At 36.7% G+C, this 21,525-nt stretch overlaps 1 protein-coding gene across 1 annotated transcript in view; it reads left to right on the plus strand.

Moving 5' to 3' along the window:
* Positions 1–21,525, plus strand: part of LOC127440406 (uncharacterized) — a 102,509-nt gene that overhangs the window by 63,212 nt on the left and 17,772 nt on the right. Inside the window, 18 exon segments of the mRNA XM_051696951.1 lie at positions 613–1,101; positions 1,643–1,785; positions 1,923–2,032; positions 2,362–2,427; positions 8,582–8,615; positions 8,617–8,686; positions 11,891–11,975; positions 12,079–12,154; positions 12,293–12,388; positions 12,478–12,624; positions 14,512–14,602; positions 14,700–14,901; positions 15,196–15,290; positions 18,185–18,273; positions 18,525–18,612; positions 18,705–18,759; positions 20,266–20,419; positions 20,656–20,789. Coding sequence (XP_051552911.1) covers positions 613–1,101; positions 1,643–1,785; positions 1,923–2,032; positions 2,362–2,427; positions 8,582–8,615; positions 8,617–8,686; positions 11,891–11,975; positions 12,079–12,154; positions 12,293–12,388; positions 12,478–12,624; positions 14,512–14,602; positions 14,700–14,901; positions 15,196–15,290; positions 18,185–18,273; positions 18,525–18,612; positions 18,705–18,759; positions 20,266–20,419; positions 20,656–20,789 — 2,224 coding nt within the window.

Here is a 21,525-nt window from a genome sequence, read left to right on the forward strand (position 1 = left end):
CTGATAACCAGAACAAACTAGCCTTAAAATAATAGTTCACACAAAACTGAAAATTATGTCATAATTTACTCACCCTCATGTCGTTCCAAAACCAAATGACTTTCTTTTTTATGTGGAACACAAAAGATGTTTTAAAGAATGCCATGGTCCATCTTTTCAATACAATGGCAATGGATTGTGCCTCACTTTTAAAAGAACCCAATAGTATAATAAAAGTAGTCAACACGTCATATTTGCCAATGTGAGTCGTGCGTCATATTCCAAGTCTTCTGAAAGCATACTATAGGTTTTGGTGAGAAACAATCTAAAATGTAAGTTATTTTTCAGTGAAAATCTTCATGTCTGTTGCACAATTGTGATTGTTATGGGAGAAGCTTGTTCACCATGGCTCGAGTGTTAACCTAACAACTTGCATTGTTTAGCGCTAAAAACAATCTTTATTAGAGCACCTTCTTTTGTCTTCTGCATAAGAAAAAAGTCACACAGGTTTGGAATGACATGAGGGTTAGTTAATGGGTGATCTATTTCTTTGATAATGGACATTTTCACTACCAGCATTTTATACTTTTAGACCGTTATAGAGCAAGTTCATTTATTTGTCATTGATTTCAGGTCCTCCTGGTCCAAGGGGTCCTCGGGGAGACAAAGGCTCCCAAGGGCCCCCTGGGAAACTTGGCCAGAAAGGTGAAACTGGCGAAAAAGGAGCACCTGGTGTTTCTGGGCCTAAAGGAGAAAAAGGTCCAACAGGGCCTCCCGGTGTGCCAGGGTTCAAAGGTCTACCTGGATCAAGAGGAAGCCCTGGGCAAAAGGGTTCGCGGGGATCAGGAGGCAGGGCGGGGCCTCAAGGAGAGAAAGGTGACCCTGGTATAACTGGTCTGCCCGGAAGAGATGGTCAGCCAGGTCCTCAGGGGCCACAAGGTCCACAGGGACTCAGAGGGCCATCAGGGCCTGCAGGACCAGAAGGAGCCCGTGGGCCCGATGGCCCCATTGGCCCACCTGGACCTCCTGGATTACCAGGACTTCCTGCACCAGTAGTTGTGCCCCCTGTAGATCCTCAAGCCTTTGTCAACCGCCAGGTAGCTCTACCTACAAGTGCAACAGGTACACACTCTTTTCTACATTCTTCCGTAAGCACTGGTGGTTCAGTGGTAGAATTCTCACCTGTGTCATGGGAGACTAGGGTTTGATTACCGGTCAAAGCTTGTTCTAGTTAAATTAGTTAAGTACCTGTAGCTTGACTACAACAGCAAGATCATGGCTCTGACTCCCATGCAGGGAATACACAAACTGATACAATATATGCACTGTAAGCATTTTGGATACACTTAATGTATCCAAAACATGAAGTCCTAAAAGCATACACTTGATACAAGCAATTTATTAGATAGAGTTTATATTAAAAATTTATTGGGTTTCATTTAATATGAATTATACAGTATGGTTTAACTAAACTAAAATCTCCACACCGTACTTTGAGATGTATTTACTGCTGTTAGTTTGTAAAATGTATAGTATCTTTTATTAGTCAACATACCACAATCCCAAATACATTTGATTTGTGACTGATAACTGAGTGTTACATTTAAGCACAAGGGAAAATGTGATAACGTTTGATGTATTTTTTATTTATTTTTTATCTAAGGGTGCCTACCTCAGTGGAAGAGTTTTAGAGAAACATGCTACTACTTCTCAGCTCCAGCAGAGAATCTGAACTTTGGCGAAACAAAGGAAAGATGCAGCAACAAGAGTTCATCTATGCTCATTATCAATGATGAAGATGAGCAGGTAGATCTTCATTATTATAGTGTATGATCTGTGCTCTCAAATATGTTATGTCATAAATAAACTATTGAAACAGTGTCTAAACAGACCACTGTTTTACTGTCAGTGTTACACAATGTCCACTATATTTTGTATCACAGCTATGGATAAAGAGTCATATTTCTGGAAAAGGCTACTTTTGGCTGGGCCTCACAGACAGTGCAGAGGAAAACATCTGGAGATGGGTGGATGGGAACCTGCCCACCTATACGTGAGTAAATTGATTGTATATATATAAACTAAAATATGCATGAACTGTTATTGTTACTCCAGTGTATATCTACATAATATCCATCCCATTATTTAGTCATTTTCAACTAGTAGAGCAATGTACAAACAATGTCAAGATTCTCAGAAGAACACAAATACTGGTAAAATGCATACCTTGAATGCATTCTAAAACAATTTGCATACAAGCATCTGCCAAATGCATAAATGTAACGCATTGGTGGGATTAAATATTAATAAGTAATTTGAACAGGTTACCAATATGTGTAATAATCCTGTTTACTTTGAGCCTTGTCTGATTTTAACTTATAGGAAATGGAAACCTGGGCAGCCTGATAATTGGAGTCATGGTCATGAGGAAGGGGAGGACTGTGCAGGGTTAATACATGAGGGCAATTGGAATGACTTTTTCTGCGCAGATCGCATTGGTTTCATTTGTGAACGAACCAATGAATGTAAGTTACAAATTGTAGCCAGTTTGCATATATTTTTGTTTTCTTTGTTAACTGTTATTTGCTTAGTCATTTAATTTATTGCTGTCTTTTTTCTATTATTTACAGCAAAAGTTCCAGTTTTATAGCATCCGTTACTGAATGAGCTGAGAATATTTTGGATTTGACAATCACAGAGACACTTCAGAAGGCATCTGTCACATTGCCCTTACACAAGAACCACCGCTTTGCCCAGAAACATTCTTACCTGATGGACTCAAAAATAAATTACACAGACAATCATTGAGCAATTCAAGGCTGCAAACTAAATACACTGATCACCATTCATGTTAATGTTTAGATAAATAAAAAAGCTGTAATGTTTTGTAATCATGATTGTAAATACCATTAAAAAATGTTTTAACTGTGTCATTAACAAAGCTGATGATGCCATTAGTCCAGTGCAATACAATGAAGCTTTGTAGCTGTTTTAATTAAAATAAAGCTATGAAAAGCCAACCATAAAACTACAAATAATAAAATTGATATATTTCAATAACTACAATACAAAACATTTTGTACATCAGAGTTTTACTTCTTAAGTCTTGGTCATTAATGATGTGATTATTATGAATAAATCTTTAAAACTTTGGACTTTTTCATTTTTTGATTATGTAGTAGCTATGTATAAAACAATTGTGTATTTGAATTCATGTACATGTATGTAGTCATCATAACAGGTCATGTTTTTATCTGAAATAAAATATAGTTGGTATTTTTCAATATGTTCTTTTTAAAATGTTATCATTTTGATGAAAATGTTTGAATGTGGAATATCCTTGTCAATGCATCACTAATTTAAATAGATTGTTGTATTGAAAATGCCTCACCTGTTTATACACTTGGCACGTTCTTGAATTTCCTGTTTGTGTGTTCTCCCATGAGGTGTGTTGGAGGTTACAGGAATGTTCCTGGTTCTGTGTGCGATCAGGGTTCATATTAAGCTCAGTCGACATCATTTGTGGCATAATGTTGATTACCAAAGAAAACAATTCAGACCTGTCCCTCATTTATTAAAATAAAAAAATCAAGGTCACAGAAAGGAATTTACAAGGGAAGTGAATATATACATTTGAAAGAGTATTTTAATGTTTGTGGACTGGTCCCATTCACTTCCATTGTAGTGCCTTTCTGTAAGGGTCAAGTCTATACAATTTTTTTGTGGTAGTCAACATTACACAACAAATACTGTAGATTGAGATGAACTTGTATGGTACAACGGGGCTAAAGGCACATTTGATTTGATTTTCTCCCAAAACACTAAACAGCAACAAAAACTACCACAGTACTTTCCTAAACACCTGTTTGTTTTCCTGATCTATGAAATCATCGTGTGTAATGTCTAAAGTTTGATTTTAAGGTAATTTGATCTAATATTTCATAATTTTAAAACTTTTGCAAATTTATGTAGCTAATAAAAATCCCTGAAATTTTTGCATTTATTTTGAGACAAAACAAAAACTTGTCATTTTCAGTTTAGTTCATGGTGATTACTTCAAAAGTTTTCCAGTAACTGTTCAAAAAGTGAAAGGATAGTATTTGGGGTATAAAAAAGCCCCCTTGTTGCAGGCAGTGTTATTATCGTTAACAAAAATGAAAACAAAAACTAAATGAAAGCATCTTCATTAACTGAAAAAATAAATAAATAAATAAATAAAAACTGAAAGGGCTGGGGGGGAAAAAACCTGAAAGTAATACTTTTCATAGCTCCAAAAATGAACTAAAAATGACATTGAATTATTTTTAGTTTCTTATACACAGTAGCTGTTATAAAATTTGAAACATTCACAATTTACTTTAATTAAACATGAAAATCCCACAAGATAGATGTAACACAAGACTACACTGAGAAATGTTATGACATTAGACATTTTAAATTATACCAGTAAATGCTTTGGCTTTGGCAGTCATAAAACAACTAAAATAAAAGCTAACTAAACTGAAACAAGAAAACACAGAGAAAATGAAATGTGAAAACTAACGAAATAGATATAGAAATAAAAACTAAATAAAAAATCCAAACTAAAATAACCCTGGTTGCAGGGGCTAAAAACAACATAAAAACAAAAAATAAACAACAACAGAAAGAAAAACGTTTTTCTGTAGAGAAGGGAATCGATTTGTTATGAAGAATGTTCAATGTGGGCTCACATTGACTGATGCAATCACAATGGAAAGAAAGAAAGAAAGAAAGAAAGAAAGAAAGAAAGTTGGCATTGTTACATTTTCAAAACTTTTTTTCCATTTCTGCTGAAAAATAGTCACAAACTTTTTTTTTTTTTAACAGAGCATCCTACTGACCTGTTTCATGTGATGTCACTGTATAACCGCACCGTCATGTTTGTGATCAATATTTCACATACCTTCAATGTGCTGCACTGTGGGATGCAACAAAAGCAGTGGGTGGGCAGTATTGGGGAGTAACAGAATACATGTAACGTGATTACATATTTAAAATACAAAATATAAGTAACTGTATTCCACTACAGTTACACTTTAAATCATTGGTAATTAAAATACAGTTACATTCAAAAAGTATTTTGATTACTGAAGAGATTTCTTTGCATTTTATTGTCATTTGTTTCATTTAATATTTAGTCCTTTCAGATGGAAAACATTTACACATATACTATATGATGTGATCCAAAGTGCATTTGAACAGTGGTGAAACACTTTCTTATGATGTTACATTCATACGAGCAGACAGAGAAGTAAGTTTGAAGTAAGTCTGGAGCAGAAGAAATAGAAATAAACCTTGTGTAAATTGTAAGCTTTACGCTAAGCTAAAATGCTATTTCTAGCCATTTTACATGCACGTTACCAGGCACGATCATATTTTTTTTTAATCAAGAAAATTCACGTTGGATCATAATTTCTTCTTTTCTAGTAAGACCTTTGATATTAGGGAAAAATAATATATACAGGTGCATCTCAATAAATTAGAATGTCGTGGAAAAGTTCATTTATTTCAGTAATTCAACTCAAATTGTGAAACTCGTGTATTAAATAAATTCAATGCGCACAGACTGAAGTAGTTTAAGTCTTTGGTTCTTTTAATTGTGATGATTTTGGCTCACATTTAACAAAAACCCACCAATTCACTATCTCAAAAAATTAGAATATGGTGACATGCCAATCAGCTAATCAAATCAAAACACCTGCACAGGTTTCCTGAGCCTTCAAAATGGTCTCTCAGTTTGGTTCACTAGGCTACACAATCATGGGGAAGACTGCTGATCTGACAGTTGTCCAGAAGACAATCATTGACACCCTTCACAAGGAGGGTAAGCCACAAACATTCACTGCCAAAGAAGCTGGCTGTTCACAGAGTGCTGTATTCAAGCATGTTAACAGAAAGTTTAGTGGAAGGAAAAAGTGTGGAAGAAAAAGATGCACAACCAACCGAGAGAACCGCGGCCTTATGAGGATTGTCAAGCAAAATCGATTCAAGAATTTGGGTGAACTTCACAAGGAATGGACTGAGGCTGGGGTCAAGGCATCAAGAGCCACCACACACAGACATGTCAAGGAATTTGGCTACAGTTGTTGTATTCCTCTTGTTAAACCACTCCTGAACCACAGACAACGTCAGAGGCGTCTTACCTGGGCTAAGGAGAAGAAGAACTGGACTGTTGCCCAGTGGTCCAAAGTCCTCTTTTCAGATGAGAGCAAGTTTTGTATTTCATTTGGAAACAAAGGTCCTAGAGTCTGGAGGAAGGGTGGAGAAGCTCATAGCCCAAGTTGCTTGAAGTTCAGTGTTAAGTTTCCACAGTCTGTGATGATTTGGGGTGCAATGTCATCTGCTGGTGTTGGTCCATTGTGTTTTTTGAAAACCAAAGTCACTGCACCCGTTTACCAAGACATTTTGGAGCACTTCATGCTTCCTTCTGCTGACCAGCTTTTTAAAGATGCTGATTTCATTTTCCAGCAGGATTTGGCACCTGCCCACACTGCCAAAAGCACCAAAAGTTGGTTAAATGACCATGGTGTTGGTGTGCTTGACTGGCCAGCAAACTCACCAGAACTGAACCCCATAGAGAATCTATGGGGTATGTCAAGAGGAAAATGAGAAACAAGAGACCAAAAAATGCAGATGAGCTGAAGGCCACTGTCAAAGAAACCTGGGCTTCCATACCACCTCAGCAGTGCCACAAACTGATCACCTCCATGCCACGCAGAATTGAGGCAGTAATTAAAGCAAAAGGAGCCCCTACCAAGTATTGAGTACATATACAGTAAATTAACATACTTTCCAGAAGGCCAACAATTCACTAAAAATGATTTTTTTATTGGTCTTATGATGTATTCTAATTTTTTGAGATAGTGAATTGGTGGGTTTTTGTTAAATGTGAGCCAAAATCATCACAATTAAAAGAACCAAAGACTTAAACTACTTCAGTCTGTGTGCACTGAATTTATTTAATACACGAGTTTCACAATTTGAGTTGAATTATTGAAATAAATGAACTTTTCCACGACATTCTAATTTATTGAGATGCACCTGTATATATTTTTTTGTATTGTTTTCCTGTAAAAATATCTAAAAATCCTTAGAACAAAATCAATTTAATTGATCTTGTTTTAGAAACAACACTGCATAAGATATTTAGGTTTTTCAGAGAATGTATTTTTAACATGTGTATTTGGTCTTACAGGCAGAGTTTTTGGCAGAGTTTTTATAGTCAAAACAAGTGAAAAAAAATCTACCAGTGCTGAAGAAGTAATCCAAAGTATTCAGAATACGTTACTGACCTTGAGTAATCTAACGGAATATGTTACAAATTACATTTTACAGCATGTAATCTGTAGTGGAATACATTTCAAAAGTAACCCTCCCAACCCTGCCAGTGGGCTTGTGTGTGTACTTGCCGGTCACACATCAGACTCACCGGTTTATAGAGATGAATCGTGGATAAAATATATTTTAATGTCTGCGAAAGTTACATTTGCCAAAATTTGTGCTGTCTTCAGACATGTATGAACCTTTCCTGGGACTGGCCATAGACAAAAAGCCATTTTTTATGTTTTTCTTGATATTGTTTCCCGGGTATTTTTCCATTCACCGCCATTGTTTCTTCCCGCTGATGGTCAAAAATATGGTGGCAGCGGGGAAAAGTGACGTCACTGAAACAGGTAAATTATGCTGCGTTCCATTCAACTCGGAAAGTCGGATTTTCCTACTAGGAAAAGTACAATTGAACACTACTTGAAGTCGGAATTCCAACTGGAAGACTCAGAACAATTTTCAACTCCAATTTCGTTGAGATGCAGGTGCTTGACGTCACACTAAAATGTCGGCACTCGGTGAGATATACAAAGTAAGTGATAAACATTCACTTTTTTTAAATAATATCGATAAATGAGTCAAAGTTCCTACATTACATGATATTGAAGCTTGTTTAACAAACGCCTGTATAAATTATTCTCTCTTTTGATAATCGTACACCTGTAGCACAAATGCTAGCGTTGCAGCATTGTTTATCAATTAGGTTGCTAGGAGACATCTCTAGTGACAGTCAAACACCTGCCAAGCTAACGGGAGCGTGCAGTTTTGTTTCCTTACACGTCATCTTCCGAGCATCTGGCAATGGAATGCATTTATTGTCAGAGATCGGAGATATCAAGTAGGAACATCCGACTTGAATGGAACGCAGCAGTCGAAGAGAAGCAATTGAATAAATAAAAAAATAAAAAAAAAGTGTTGGCTTCATCATCCCGTGACTCTGTTGAGTCATAGTGTACCATGTGATTAAATCATATGATTTTTCTTCCTTAACATTTAATAAGTGTTCATTTTGCACAATTCGATTAACGAAATTAGAATATCAATTTCAAATAGCACTATACACGATACCTCTCATATTTATTTGGATATGACAGATGTTTGTGAGTTTAAACTGTATGTAGTAAATGGGTTACCCCAACGCCTCTTACCCATAATGCAGGAGTGCTGCTAGGTGTGTGACTGAGGAGGGGTTTCCATCATCAACACTGAATGTAGTTTTGATTTTATTATGTGTATTAATTCACATTTAACCAAGTGCTGACAGGGAGGCGAACAAGAAGAGGATCAAGCCTTTGATTCCGTTTAGTGCATATTTCGGCCATGCCTCTCTTCACGTCAAATCCATTTGATCAAGATGTTGGTAAGTTTGAAGATATGCCAGGCAGCTAGCAGGCGTGCTAACGGGTCTATTACATGTCTATTGTTGCGCTTAGCAACCCACCTGCTTTCCATTTCTTTTCTGTATCACGCTTTAATTAGCTGTAGGATCTTTACGTATTGCATTCTGGTGGTTTAATATAGTCCACCGGTGGTTTTGCCGTGAAACCGTTAACAAAGCCGTAAATGACAACAGTCTCACAGCTAGTATGCTTAACTTGTTATTAGCCCTATTGCTAGGCAAGTTTGTAGCTGGAGACGTAGTGACTGTTAGCGAGCAATATACACTTTTCTCTGTTTTTATGGCACTGACAGTGCACCAAAAATTAAAACGGGTGATTTCCAGTTCACTTCAGATGATTAATACAGTAATTCAGCCCGACATGAAGCGTTTTACATGAGCTAACAGTTCAGACGGTGACGCTGCAAATGTTAGACAGTGCCCATCTGTTCCTCTCATAAATAATTAGGTGTTTTGTTATAATGGCGTCGATATTAATGCCATTACTGGTGTTCTGCTCGTTATTGCTGTTCCAATTGCATGTTTGTAACCTATCCAGTGTTATGAAGATAATCGTTTATAATCATCATAATCTTTCTTAATTGATTTCATAATCATCATTATTGAATTAATTGCCTGCTGGTGTTTTGCTTTTATGCCAACTTGACATTTAGCTTAAGTTCTATGATTAGTTCTCTCATGTGAATTATTCACTATATATTCATTTATTCTGCTGAAATGTTTTAAGTAGATGAAACCATCAAATCACTTTATTGTAAATGCACCAAAAGTGCAACAGTTAGTGAAAGTCTTGGGTGCAGTTCCATTTAACACTGCAGTCATGTAATAACTGGAGAATATACAGATATAATAATGCACAATACACTTAATGCACAGTAATACACAATATCAACATTATTCACACTATACATGCAACACGTTATACACATAATAATGCACACTGGTTACAGTACACATTAACCCTCCTAAGCTGTTCAAAAATGGTCACCATCTTGGCTGACCGCAAACAATAAAGGTGTACCCCTTTTTTTTTTAATGAAAATTTTATTACACTAACTTCCCTGAAGTAGTAACAATAAAATTATGCACTTCCTTTGGGATTTTAGTTATTTAGATCTTATTTACATGCATTTTTTTCAGTTTCACTATCATTAGCATATGCAAATAAGCAACTTCACGACAGTAAAAATCTACACTTCTATAAGTTTAAACATAAAGAAAATATATGTCTGTATGTATATGGGACTGTGTGTGACTGTGTGTTTGTGCATTCTGCATGTGATTGCATGTGCGTGCGTGCGTGCATTCTGGCTGTCATAGTCTAACCCATACATTTCTCTCTCTCTCTCTCTCTCTCTCTCTCTCTCTCTCTCTCTCTCTCTCTCTCTCTGTGTGTGTGTAAGAGTGTGTGTGTGTGAGTGGGTGTGAATCTTTTGCACTCTGGATATTTTATAGTCTCACCCCTTCATTTCTGTGTGTGTTCGTTCAGCATTGTGTATTTTGTGTAATATAGATTGTATTCGACACACATATATATATATAAATTTGCTCTGTGTTATAGTCTTTCCCATTAATTTCCTATGGTGGGTCAGTTTTGATCACTAACAGCCAAGGTGTCGCATTGACTCCTCAAATGAAGTCCAGTTTAAAAAAAAAAAAAAAAAAAATCATTTATTTTTTTATTTCATATCTAAATAAATTCACCAAGTTTTGAACCACTCAGATTGAGGAAACCATTTTTATTTAAAAAACAAAAATGAAATGGGTAAAAAATGACCGAACAGCCTAGTAGGGTTAAAGGGATAGTTCACCCAAAAATGAAAATTCTCTCATGATTTACTCACCCTCCTGGCATCCCAGATGTGTATGACTTTCTTTCTTCTACAGAACACAAATTAAGATTTTTAGAAGAATAGTTTAGCTCTGTAGGTCCATACAATGCAAGTGAATGGGTGCTAGAATTTTGAAGCTCCAAAATCTGCATAAAGGGAGCATAAAAGTAATCCATATGGCTCAAGTGGTTAAATCCATGTGTTTAGATGCGATTTGATAGGTGTGGGTGAGAAACAGATCAATATTTAAGTCATGTTTATCATAAATTCTCCTCTCTGCCCAGTAGGGGGCAATATGCATTAACTGTGAATCACCAACAGAAGAAGAAGAATGGGAAAGTGAAACTGAAGTGGAGATTGACTGAGCAGTGAGGAGAATTTCTAGTAAAAAAAAGTTAAACAACTGGAGTCATCTGGAGTACTTTTATGTTGCCCTAATGTGGATTTTGGAGCTTCAAAATTTTGGCACCCATTCACTTGCATTGTATGGAACTACCACCTGGAGTGGTGGTGGCGTAGTGGACTAAAGCACTGAACTGCTAAGCAAAAGGTTGTCGGTTCAATTCCCACAGCCACCAAGGCACTTAACTCCAGGTTGCTCCAGCGGGATTGTCCCTGTAATAAGGGCACTGTAAGTTGCTTTGGATAAAAGCATCTGCCAAATATGTAAATGTAACTACAGAGCTGAGATATTCTTCTAAAAATCTTCATTTGTGTTCATTTGCTGAACACAAATTCCAGGAGGGCGAGTAAATCATGAGGGAATTTAAATTTTTTGAGTGAACTATTCCTTTTAAGATGCACAAGTACTTAAACATTAAGGTAGTAGAATGCTTCTTATCTACAGAATATGATGTGGGAAGTTTGTGGTGAACTGAAATCTGTGTATGTGTTATGTAATGATGAACAGGGCACATAGTATATGTCATTGTCAGTCAGTGATGTTTGCGGTGGTCCGGTATTATTCTTTATATAAAATTAGTCTCATAATCTGTTTTGTTTACCATGAATGTTATTGTTTTACAATGGTACAGTATTTCTGTACCGCATCACAAATATTTGAACAAGGCATGTGTGCTTTTGTGTATTTATGTTTTCTTATAGCCTCTATTTGATGGTTGGATTGATCAGAATCAGAATCAACAAATGTTGGTCATGGGTGAACCTTGTGTAATCAGGGTTATTTGTTTTCTGTTATAAGGTGTAAAGTGTCCATTCACATCCATTGTGCACATCCATTCATTTACATGGTATGCCTTTGAATGTGCAAAATCACATGAACCAATTTTCAGTATATGGGATAGAAAGATTTGATTTTATTATTCATCTGCAGAGAAAGCCACAAGTGAGATGAACACAGCTGAGGATTGGGGCCTCATTCTGGACATATGCGACAAAATTGGGCAGTCTCGCACCGGGTTAGTGAACAAGACCATTCAAGACGTTTTTGAGAATAATGTCTTTTAACTTATGGGTGCTTTAGAAGGTGAAATATTTATTATTGCTCATTGTCTTGTGAAGGCCTAAAGAATGCCTGCGTTCTATAATGAGGAGAGTGAATCACAAGGATCCCCATGTTGCCATGCAAGCGTTGACGGTAAGATAATCAATTCTAAATGCTTTCTATCTGATGAGGTGAAAGTATGCAGTCATTCGAAGCCATTTCATGAGCTTTCCTTGTTCAGAAAGAAACTGTTTTTATTAAATGTACTGATTAGTATTTTCTCTTACGTAGCTACTTGGTGCGTGTGTGTCAAACTGTGGAAAAATATTCCATTTAGAGGTCTGTTCCAGGGAGTTTGCTAGTGAAGTTAGCAATGTGCTAAATAAGGTTTGTACTTCATTTTGTTTTTATGTAGACATACTGTATGATTTGTGTTTGTCAAGTGTAAATATGATGTGTAAGTGTCTCTTCCCAAGGGCCACCCAAAAGTGTGTGAGAAGCTGAAGGCTCTTATGGTGGAATGGGCAGAGGATTTCCGTAATGACCCCCAACTAAGCCTCATCTCAGCCATGATCAAGAACCTGAGGGAACAGGGCGTCATCTTCCCTGCTGTGGGCTCTCAGGTTAGTGAGCTCTATTGGTTAAATGGATTCTCTGAAATATCATAGTTATTCATTATACAAGCATATTGGGAATTAAATGTGTATCAGAACTGCAGTTTTAGTTTAAAAGGCTGTTTACACCAAGTCTGAAATTTTTGCATGAAGAACATGCACAGCCATTTTTATTTTTGTTGGTGTGTGTGTGTGTGTGTGGAAATTATTTAAGTCTTGTGAAGTGAAGTGTCTATAGTGAATACACATTTTTCTAGTTATGCTAAACTCTGAATTTTTTAATTGGCTGGCTAAAAATTGCTGTTTGTGAGTGAAATCTCTGTTATATAAATCCTTATCTTATCATGAAGAACTGGAAAAGACATGGAAATTCTTTGGTGCGAGAACCCTGTTTTTAATTATTCAGATGCAGAACAGTTCATTCAGGTATACAAAAATTTTTTTAGACAAATTTGACATTGAAGTACATCAGTGTGTATGGTTTTGGTCATAATTTTAACATGAGAAAATTAAGAAATAAGAGTATAATGGTTCAAATTTGTATCACAGTTTTTGGGTCACAGTTTCGGTACGGTTCAGTATTTGCAATGTTCAGAAAAAAAAAAAAAGAAAAGATATTTCTGCCAAATCCAAAGTAAGAATACATGTGGTAAACACTTCATCAGGTTTGCCCTTTATAAAAATCATGGTTTTACTACAGTAACCATAGTTTAATCATGGTATTTGTAGTAAAATCATTATAACAACAAAATAAATATGGTTACTGTCATGTTACAATACTATAGTAAAATCATGGTCACTATATGGAAGCTACAGTATTAGGCTACTGTTGTAAAACCATGGTTAATTTGATCAAAACCAAGATTTCTGAAAGAAAACTATGGTGACAGCATTCATGGTTATCATTACAGTCATGGTTACTACAATATTACTATATTAAAACCATGGTTAATTTTCGTTAGGAACCTTAACTAAAAAATTTTTTTCTCTAATTAAATAAATAGTAAAAAGTACAAATAAATCAGCATTTTAACTTAATACCTGCACTATTACGCTACATGCATCAACATAAGGTGCATTTTAAACTCAACTTGACACATATTCAACATTCAGAAGCTGTACATCACTATAGAAGGAATAACCTTGCTATTAAAATGGATACGAGAAGGGCTGTAGTAACGGAGCTCGAGTGTTTTAATCATACGTGAAAATCCCACATCCTTATCACCGGAGTAGGGCAAAATAACTTTGGCAATGAACACCCCAAGAGTTAATGTTTCATGTCCAAATTAGCACTGAGTGCCTCCTTAAAAATGGAGTGGAGCGTGTACAGTTTTGGGCTCATCTGCAGCTCTGTGTGTGCTGTATAGCCTCGGGTGATGTCAACGTAATGATTAATCATATATTGATTTATTACCAGAATACGACACTCGTGTCAAGCGATGTCAGCAAACAGTGCCTGTTTTGAAAAAGTTTTTTGACCATTGCTGTTGTAATTGACTGCAAAAAGAAAATGTTCCAGACAGGAGATTTAAATATTGCAGGGGGCTTCTCATTTTCTCTGCTTGGCACTTGCCATTTTCAACTACTCACAACGCCTGCAGAACTGTGATGTCATCAATTTGACCAACGTGAAACACAGGCAGAGTGTATCCATTCTGGTGCATTAGCAGAGGTTGTAACTGTGCGTGTCTATTGGACACTTAATTTTCTTCGCCAAACCTTGTGCTCCAGATGCGTTATTAAACTTGAGGTAAACCATGGTGCCAAAGCTTACCGAACAGTTGGTGGCGAACCATACGATTTGTTTTTTACAGAGAACCGTTACACCCCTAGTAAGTAATGATAAGGTTATGAGATGTTTAACTTTTATTTTATGTGTGTTTGTTTGTTTAGGCAGCAGAACAAGCTAAAGCAAGTCCTGCATTGGTAGCAAAAGACCCTGCAACATCAACAAACAAAAAGGAGGAAGAGGACCTTGCTAAAGGTGTGCACATATCTGTAATGGTAAGAGCAGTAATAAATTGTCTTGAAGAAATTGAAGTAAGCTCACTGTTCTGTGCCTCTGTGACTCTCATTCTCAGCCATCGAACTGTCTCTTAAGGAACAGCGGCAACCGCAGCAGCCTCAGGTCTCTCTTTCTGGACTCTACCCGAGCACCAGCAGCCTCATTAGCTCACATAAGACTGAGGGCAGAAAGGTCAGGGCCATCTATGACTTTGAGGCAGCTGAGGACAATGAGCTCACCTTCAAGTCAGGAGAGATCATCACCATCCTGGATGACAGGTGAGTCTCGTTCTGATAGTTGATGGTGCTTTTTTAGATTTTGTAATCTACCAGACCCTCCCAATATATTCCATTGGAAGGCTGTCTTTGAAAACATTCCCTTAATATATGACAATTTCAGTCATTTGGTCTGTTTTCCAAGTTTTGCATTTGTTAGCCACTTTGGTTTGTTAAATTAATTCAGGTCTGTTGGTGGCTAATTTACAAGGATATACTACGGTTTCAAATTTGAGAGTTATTTAACATTTAGTCCTCTTTAAATTACATGGCCTAAGTATCTTTTTTCTATCACAGTGACCCCAATTGGTGGAAGGGCGAGACATATCAGGGTGTTGGGCTTTTTCCATCAAACTTTGTGACAGCAGACCTGACAGCAGAGCCTGAGATGAGTGAGTAGAGCTGTCATGTTCTGTCTTCTCCTGCCATCAGTCTAAAGCCCTGCTCTAGCAGCACATGTCTACATGTCTTCCTATTTCACATTATTTTCTAATAGTATGTGTCCTTTTGTAGTAGTAGGTCAGTATTCTAATACAACCATAACTACCCTCAAATTAGGCAAACACTTTTTAAAGGGATAGTTCACCCAAAAATGAAAAATCTCTCATCATTTACTCACCTTCATCCCATCCCAGATGTGTATGACTTTCTTCTACTGAACACAAATGAAGATTTTTAAAAGAATATCTCAGCTCTGTAGGTCCATACAATGCAAGTGGATAGTGATCAGACCAATGTAGCTCAAGAAATTAAATAAAGGACACATAAAAGTAATCCATATGACTCCAGTGGTTTAATCTATATCTTCAGAAGCAATATAATAGGTGTGGGGGAGAAACAGATAAAAATGTAAGTCCTTTTTTAACTCTAAATCTCCACTCCACTTTTGACTCCACTTGAAAGTCAAAGTTGGACTTGGATTGAACCACTGGAGTCATATGGATTACTTTTATGTGTCCTTTATGTGATTTTTGGAACTACAAAGGTCAGATCACCATCCACTTGCATTGTATGGACCTACAGAGCTGAGATATTTAAAAAAAAAAAATCTTTGTTTGAGCTCTGCTGAAGAAAGTAAGTCATACACATCTGGGATGGAATGAGGGTGAGTTAATGATGAAAGATTTTTCATTTTTGGGTGAGCTATCCCTTTAATAGAACCTACTGTAGTGTGCAAAAAAATTTAGGCTGTTGTGAAAAATGTATAATGAGGAGGAAGTTATAATTTTGTAGAAAGTGCAGTAAGCAAAAAAACTAAATCAGTCATTAAAGCTGGCGTAACACTAGCCGATGTTTCCAATGATTTTTCAGATGTGAGCTTCATTAAAATATTTGCCGGCCAGTAGGTGAGAGACAGAGCGCGCTTTAGTGTCTGCCAGTGTGAGGTCGTAATCCCTTGACCGTCAGGATTCCCTGCTGAGTTAATGGTTCCAGCAATGGGAAAAAAGGATCCAACATGACAGAAAAAAATATTTCTATCGCCGGAACAGGCTCTTGTGTTCTCTTCAAGTCACCAATGAGCTTCTTTTACTGAAAAACTGACAAGACGTCAAACTGATCTAAACGCTTTCATCTGCGAGCACGTTCCGCTGCAAATCATCACAAACTCTGATTGTAATAGTGATTCTGTCACCAAGTGTTTTTCCACACTAAAATGACTAAAGAAATCAGAAAGCAGAGGCACAATGTAATTTCTTTTCTCACTGAAAGCTGCATATGGACATACGCATTCTATGGCTAGCCCCGAGGGGATAAATATACGCAATCACAAACTTTCACAAGGTAAAGGTTGCATCCTAATTCACTATATTTAAATTGTTTATGCTCACACAGTATTACCATTTTGTATCGGCAAGTGAGTCATACCTCCACCTAAAGAGAGTGAGATCTCAGCAAAAAAGTCAGCAAGTGTGACACTCAGGCCTAAATCAAGTTGTATGGAGTCTGCTAGTGTGACGCTAGCTTAAAACAGTACCAGTTTGCTTGGGTACACTTGCGCACAGTTTGTCAAAATTGTTGGCAGGTAGGTTGATCCAAGCATCTTGGAGAACTTCACACAGTTCTGTCTATTTAGGCTGTCTCAGTTGCTTCTGTCTCTTCATGTAATCCCAGACTGACTCGATGTTGAGATCCAGGCTCTGTGGTGGCCACACCATCTGGTGCAGGACTTCTTGATCTACTTCTGTTCACTTCTATTTGCAAAAGGAATGTTTGGAAATCTAAAATGTATATTTCCTATTAACACACTTCTGAACTTCTATGTGAACGTCTGCAGTTAATCCAGGATGGACTTCACAGACATTAGTCATTAATCTTACAGTTCATACAAAATCTTTGTTTAAACACTGGCCCTTAACACTTACTTAGTTAACTCATTTTAAACCATGACTTGCACTGCACATAAATAACTAATATTGGCATTATGGGGCCTGGGTAGCTCAGCGAGTATCGATGCTGACTACCACCCCTGGATTCGTGAGTTTGAATCCAGGGTGTGCTGAGTGACTCCAGCCAGGTCTCCTAAGCAACCAAATTGGCCCGGTTGCTAAGGAAGGTAGAGTCACATGGGGTAACCTCCTCGTGGTCGTGATTAGTGGTTCTCGCTCTCAGTGGGGCACGTGGTAATTTGTTTGTGGATCGCGGAGAGTAGCATGGGCCTCCACATGCTGGGAGTGTCCGCGGTGTCATGCACAATGAGCCACATGATAAGATAAAATATTGGCATTATATTCATGCTGTTTAGCCAGAGGGGAACTGGCCCCCACAGTGAGCCTGGTTTCTCCCACGGTTATTTTTCTCCATTCACCAACATCTTGTGGTGTTTTGTTTTCCTTGCCGCAGTCACCTCCGTCTTTCTCACTGGGGTTCTAAATACAGTTATTATTTATTTATTTTTATACACAATTTACAATCATATTTAATCAAACTACACAATGATGACTAAGACTTTATAGATGTTAGTTTCATTTTCTGTTAATAAATGATTTTCTGTAAACCTGCTTAGAAACAATGTGTGTTGTGAAAAGCACTATACAAATGAAAGTGACTTGACACACTAAAGCAGAAGATATAAAACAACATAAAAATAAATTAAGACAAAGGTTTTCTTTTTTTTTTTCTTTGCACAGTAATGCATATGTCACCCTCGGGTCATGGGTTTCTGTTAGTGGGCTGTTCCAACATTTTTGCTTAGAAGACTTGACCTCCCTCACTCAGCTGCAGGTTCATTGTCTTTCAGTTTCACCCCCTACACTAAAACTCACCTGCAGTGTTTCTCTATGCTTAGTGAAAACAGAGAAAAAGACTGTGCAGTTCAGTGAAGACATCCAGGTCGAGACAATTGAACCAGAACCAGAGCCTGTCTACATTGATGAGGTAAGGCTGCCCGTTTTGCCTGGCACAGTATTGCTCTGTTTCACCTGCCTTATGCATACACCCCTTTATAACCTCAGATACATTTTCACACGATATGAGTGATCCACTATTTGATTTGCTCCGATGATGTAATATCACAGTCAGATGCACTCATTGGGGAACTGCTGCTTTAAAATTAGTAGTGGCACTGTAGCTCTGATAGAAGTGTTGTGTGGTCTAGTAATTTTCCATTCAGTGTTTTTGCTCTGCAGGAGAAAATGGACCAGCTGCTTCAGATGATCCAGAGTGCAGATCCAACAGATGATCAGTCAGACACCTGTGAGCTCCTGCAGTTGGAGGGTGAGTCTGAAACCACAGCCTCTGTTTAATACATGTTCTGATGGAGTATGTTGGTTAGAGAAGATATACAATTGTTTACTTTTCCCAACAAGCTGCTTGCAACCAGATGGGTCCCCTTATTGATCAGAAGTTGGAGGACATTGACAGGTATGAAGACATTTAAACAAAAAATAAATTTATCAAAATGTCTAGCTAAGCAGTCCGTGTACCTTGGAATAATTACATCTAATTTTTGTCTTCAAAATGGAGTAACCAATAAACCAAATATTTACTTGTTTTTCCTCTAGAAAGAAATTGGCAAAACAAAGAAAACTCTTTTTTTAGTTTCATATAAGAAATAGAAAAACAAGAATTCAGCTTGATTTTTCATTTTTTCATTTACGCGTATAAAATAAGTTTAAAACTTTATTATTCAATTTGCACAGGTGGATGGACGTGACACTCCCATTTCTACTTATTGGGCAACCTGCAACTTAATCTACTCATTCCCTTCCTTCAGACTAAAAGCCCTTTCACACGGGACATGGCGAGTGCTAAATCACCACAAGTTTATTGCGTACATGGAGGGCAGCTTTTTATTTTGTCAAACAGTGTAGTGCTCACGTTGCGGATTCAGGTGTGCATATTGCCATGGCTACAATAAGCAAGGACTTCGTTTTGCTCGAAATGTCAATCTGTATGTATGTATATATATATATATATATATATATATATATATATATATATATATATATATATATATATACTACCGGTCAATAGTTTTGAAACACTTGACCGAAATGTTTCCTATGATCTTAAAAATCTTTTGATCTGAAGGCATACGCCTTAAATGTTTGAAATTTGTTTTGTAGACAAAAATATAATTGTGCCACCATATTAATTTATTTCATTATAAATCTAAAATGTAATAAAAATAAAAAAATACGTTTTTGAAATTGATGACTTGGACCAAATAATAAAGAAATGCAGCCAATAAGTGCCCAGCATATAGATGGGCACTCCTTCAATACTATTTAAAAAGCATTCCAGGGTGATACCTCAAGAAGTGCTTATAGGTATTGTAATTATATGTGTTAAGCAGAGCAGAATGAACCTTTCTTTTTAATCGCTACAAATCGTTTTCATTTATTGTTAGGATGCAGCAACTAACCATGAACTGATTGAATAAAATGGAACCCTTATTCTGTATATTATTCAGTTGTCTCTCTATAACATCTGGGCTATACGATCTGCATGCATTGCAATAAACATGCAGCAGTCAGAAGTTTTTCTAGGAAATATTAATGTTCTTCATTAAAATAATTAGAATCTATCTGCAAAAACTTTAGTTAAAAAACTTCAACTCTGTTGAATTCTACTCCGTTTATATGCATGATGAAAAATGTTTTTCTATTTTTGTCTCTTTCTTTTTAAATTGAAAACCAAGCGTATACAATGTTAATTGTTGTGATGTGATAAAGAGAGATAACGGAAATGTGATAAATGAATGGTTTATTAGTTATTCCTTTTTTAAGACAAAAATGAGAACTAATTATCCAAAGGTAGACGGACCCAAAGCCTGTAAACAAACCTACAATAATTTCTAGTGAATTGAAACTCAAATAAACCCATGTGCTGTTTCCCTTAGGTCTCACCTAATAAATCTGTTTTCAGGAAACACTCTGAGTTGTCCGATCTGAACGTGAAGGTCATGGAAGCTCTATCCCTCTATGCTAAGCTAATGAATGAAGACCCAGTGTACGCTATGTATGCTAAATTACAGAGCCAGCAATACTACATGCAGCAGACTCAAAACACTTCCCAACAGGTGAGAACCAGCAAACCTGAGCAACAACTAAAAACAAAATTCTTGGATGAGCCTATAACTCTGGAAGAAATTAAACTTTTTGTTAAGACTGTAAAATGATGACCATGTTGTTTATGCATTTAGTTTGGGAGTGATTAAGATTGTAATGATGGCTTATTGTGCTGTAATGATTTAAGAGGATTTTGGCACTGGAACAATATATCAGATCAGTTGAGTATGTCTGTGTGTTTTTTTAGGTGTACCCTGGTCAGTCCACTGGAGGGCAGTATGCAATGGGTAGCACAGGAGTACCAACATATAATGTTCCAATGGAGCAGCTGTCTGCTATGAACCAAACAGGAACACCAATTGCCGGGCAGCCAGCTCCCAGGTAACCACACAAATTAACTTAGGATTATGTTTTTATTGTTTAAATGTCACATTTAAAATGTTTTTTTTAATATTTTTATTGTATTTGTTTTATACATTTACAACCCTCCCATACAGAATTCTGATAGATGGCCATATATGATATGTACATGATTTTGAGAAAAAGTTACATTACACAATGTGTACAAAGTATGTGTACACTCATACACTAAGCCCCGCCTTAAGAGCGCTTCTGGCCAATACTGTTGCCCTGCCACCATTACTCTGACACGCGTTTGCTATTTTCCAATGACAGCCTATGGAAGTAATGTGTGTTTGAGTAATTTTAAGCTGGTTTTTATCAAAATAATCAAAAAAATTTAAAACATGTTGTTGCCGGGTCATTTGGAATGGTGACAAGTTACCCAGAGAGGACACAGGCTGTGTTTTCTTTCTTTTTATTAAAAAAAAAATCTTTAAATAAATCTGGAGAGGAGCATGCTATGGATAAAACTGTGTCAGCTCTCATTCTCAAATGAACATAACATCTGCAACGATACCTACATTTGCTCCAAAGTAAATTAATCTAATAATTCAGTGTTTATTCATTTATGTGTTGATTCAAGTCATAGTAAAATTGATAGTAAATAAACAGTTCACAGCATTAAATTTAGTGTGTTATGAGACGTTATAAATGGCTCTGTTCACTTACGCTAATGTTATTACTAGGGATGCACTGATATCACTTTTTCTCTTCC

The sequence above is a fragment of the Myxocyprinus asiaticus genome, chromosome 5 (genome assembly GCF_019703515.2).
Source record: "Myxocyprinus asiaticus isolate MX2 ecotype Aquarium Trade chromosome 5, UBuf_Myxa_2, whole genome shotgun sequence".
Taxonomy (NCBI): domain Eukaryota; kingdom Metazoa; phylum Chordata; class Actinopteri; order Cypriniformes; family Catostomidae; genus Myxocyprinus; species Myxocyprinus asiaticus.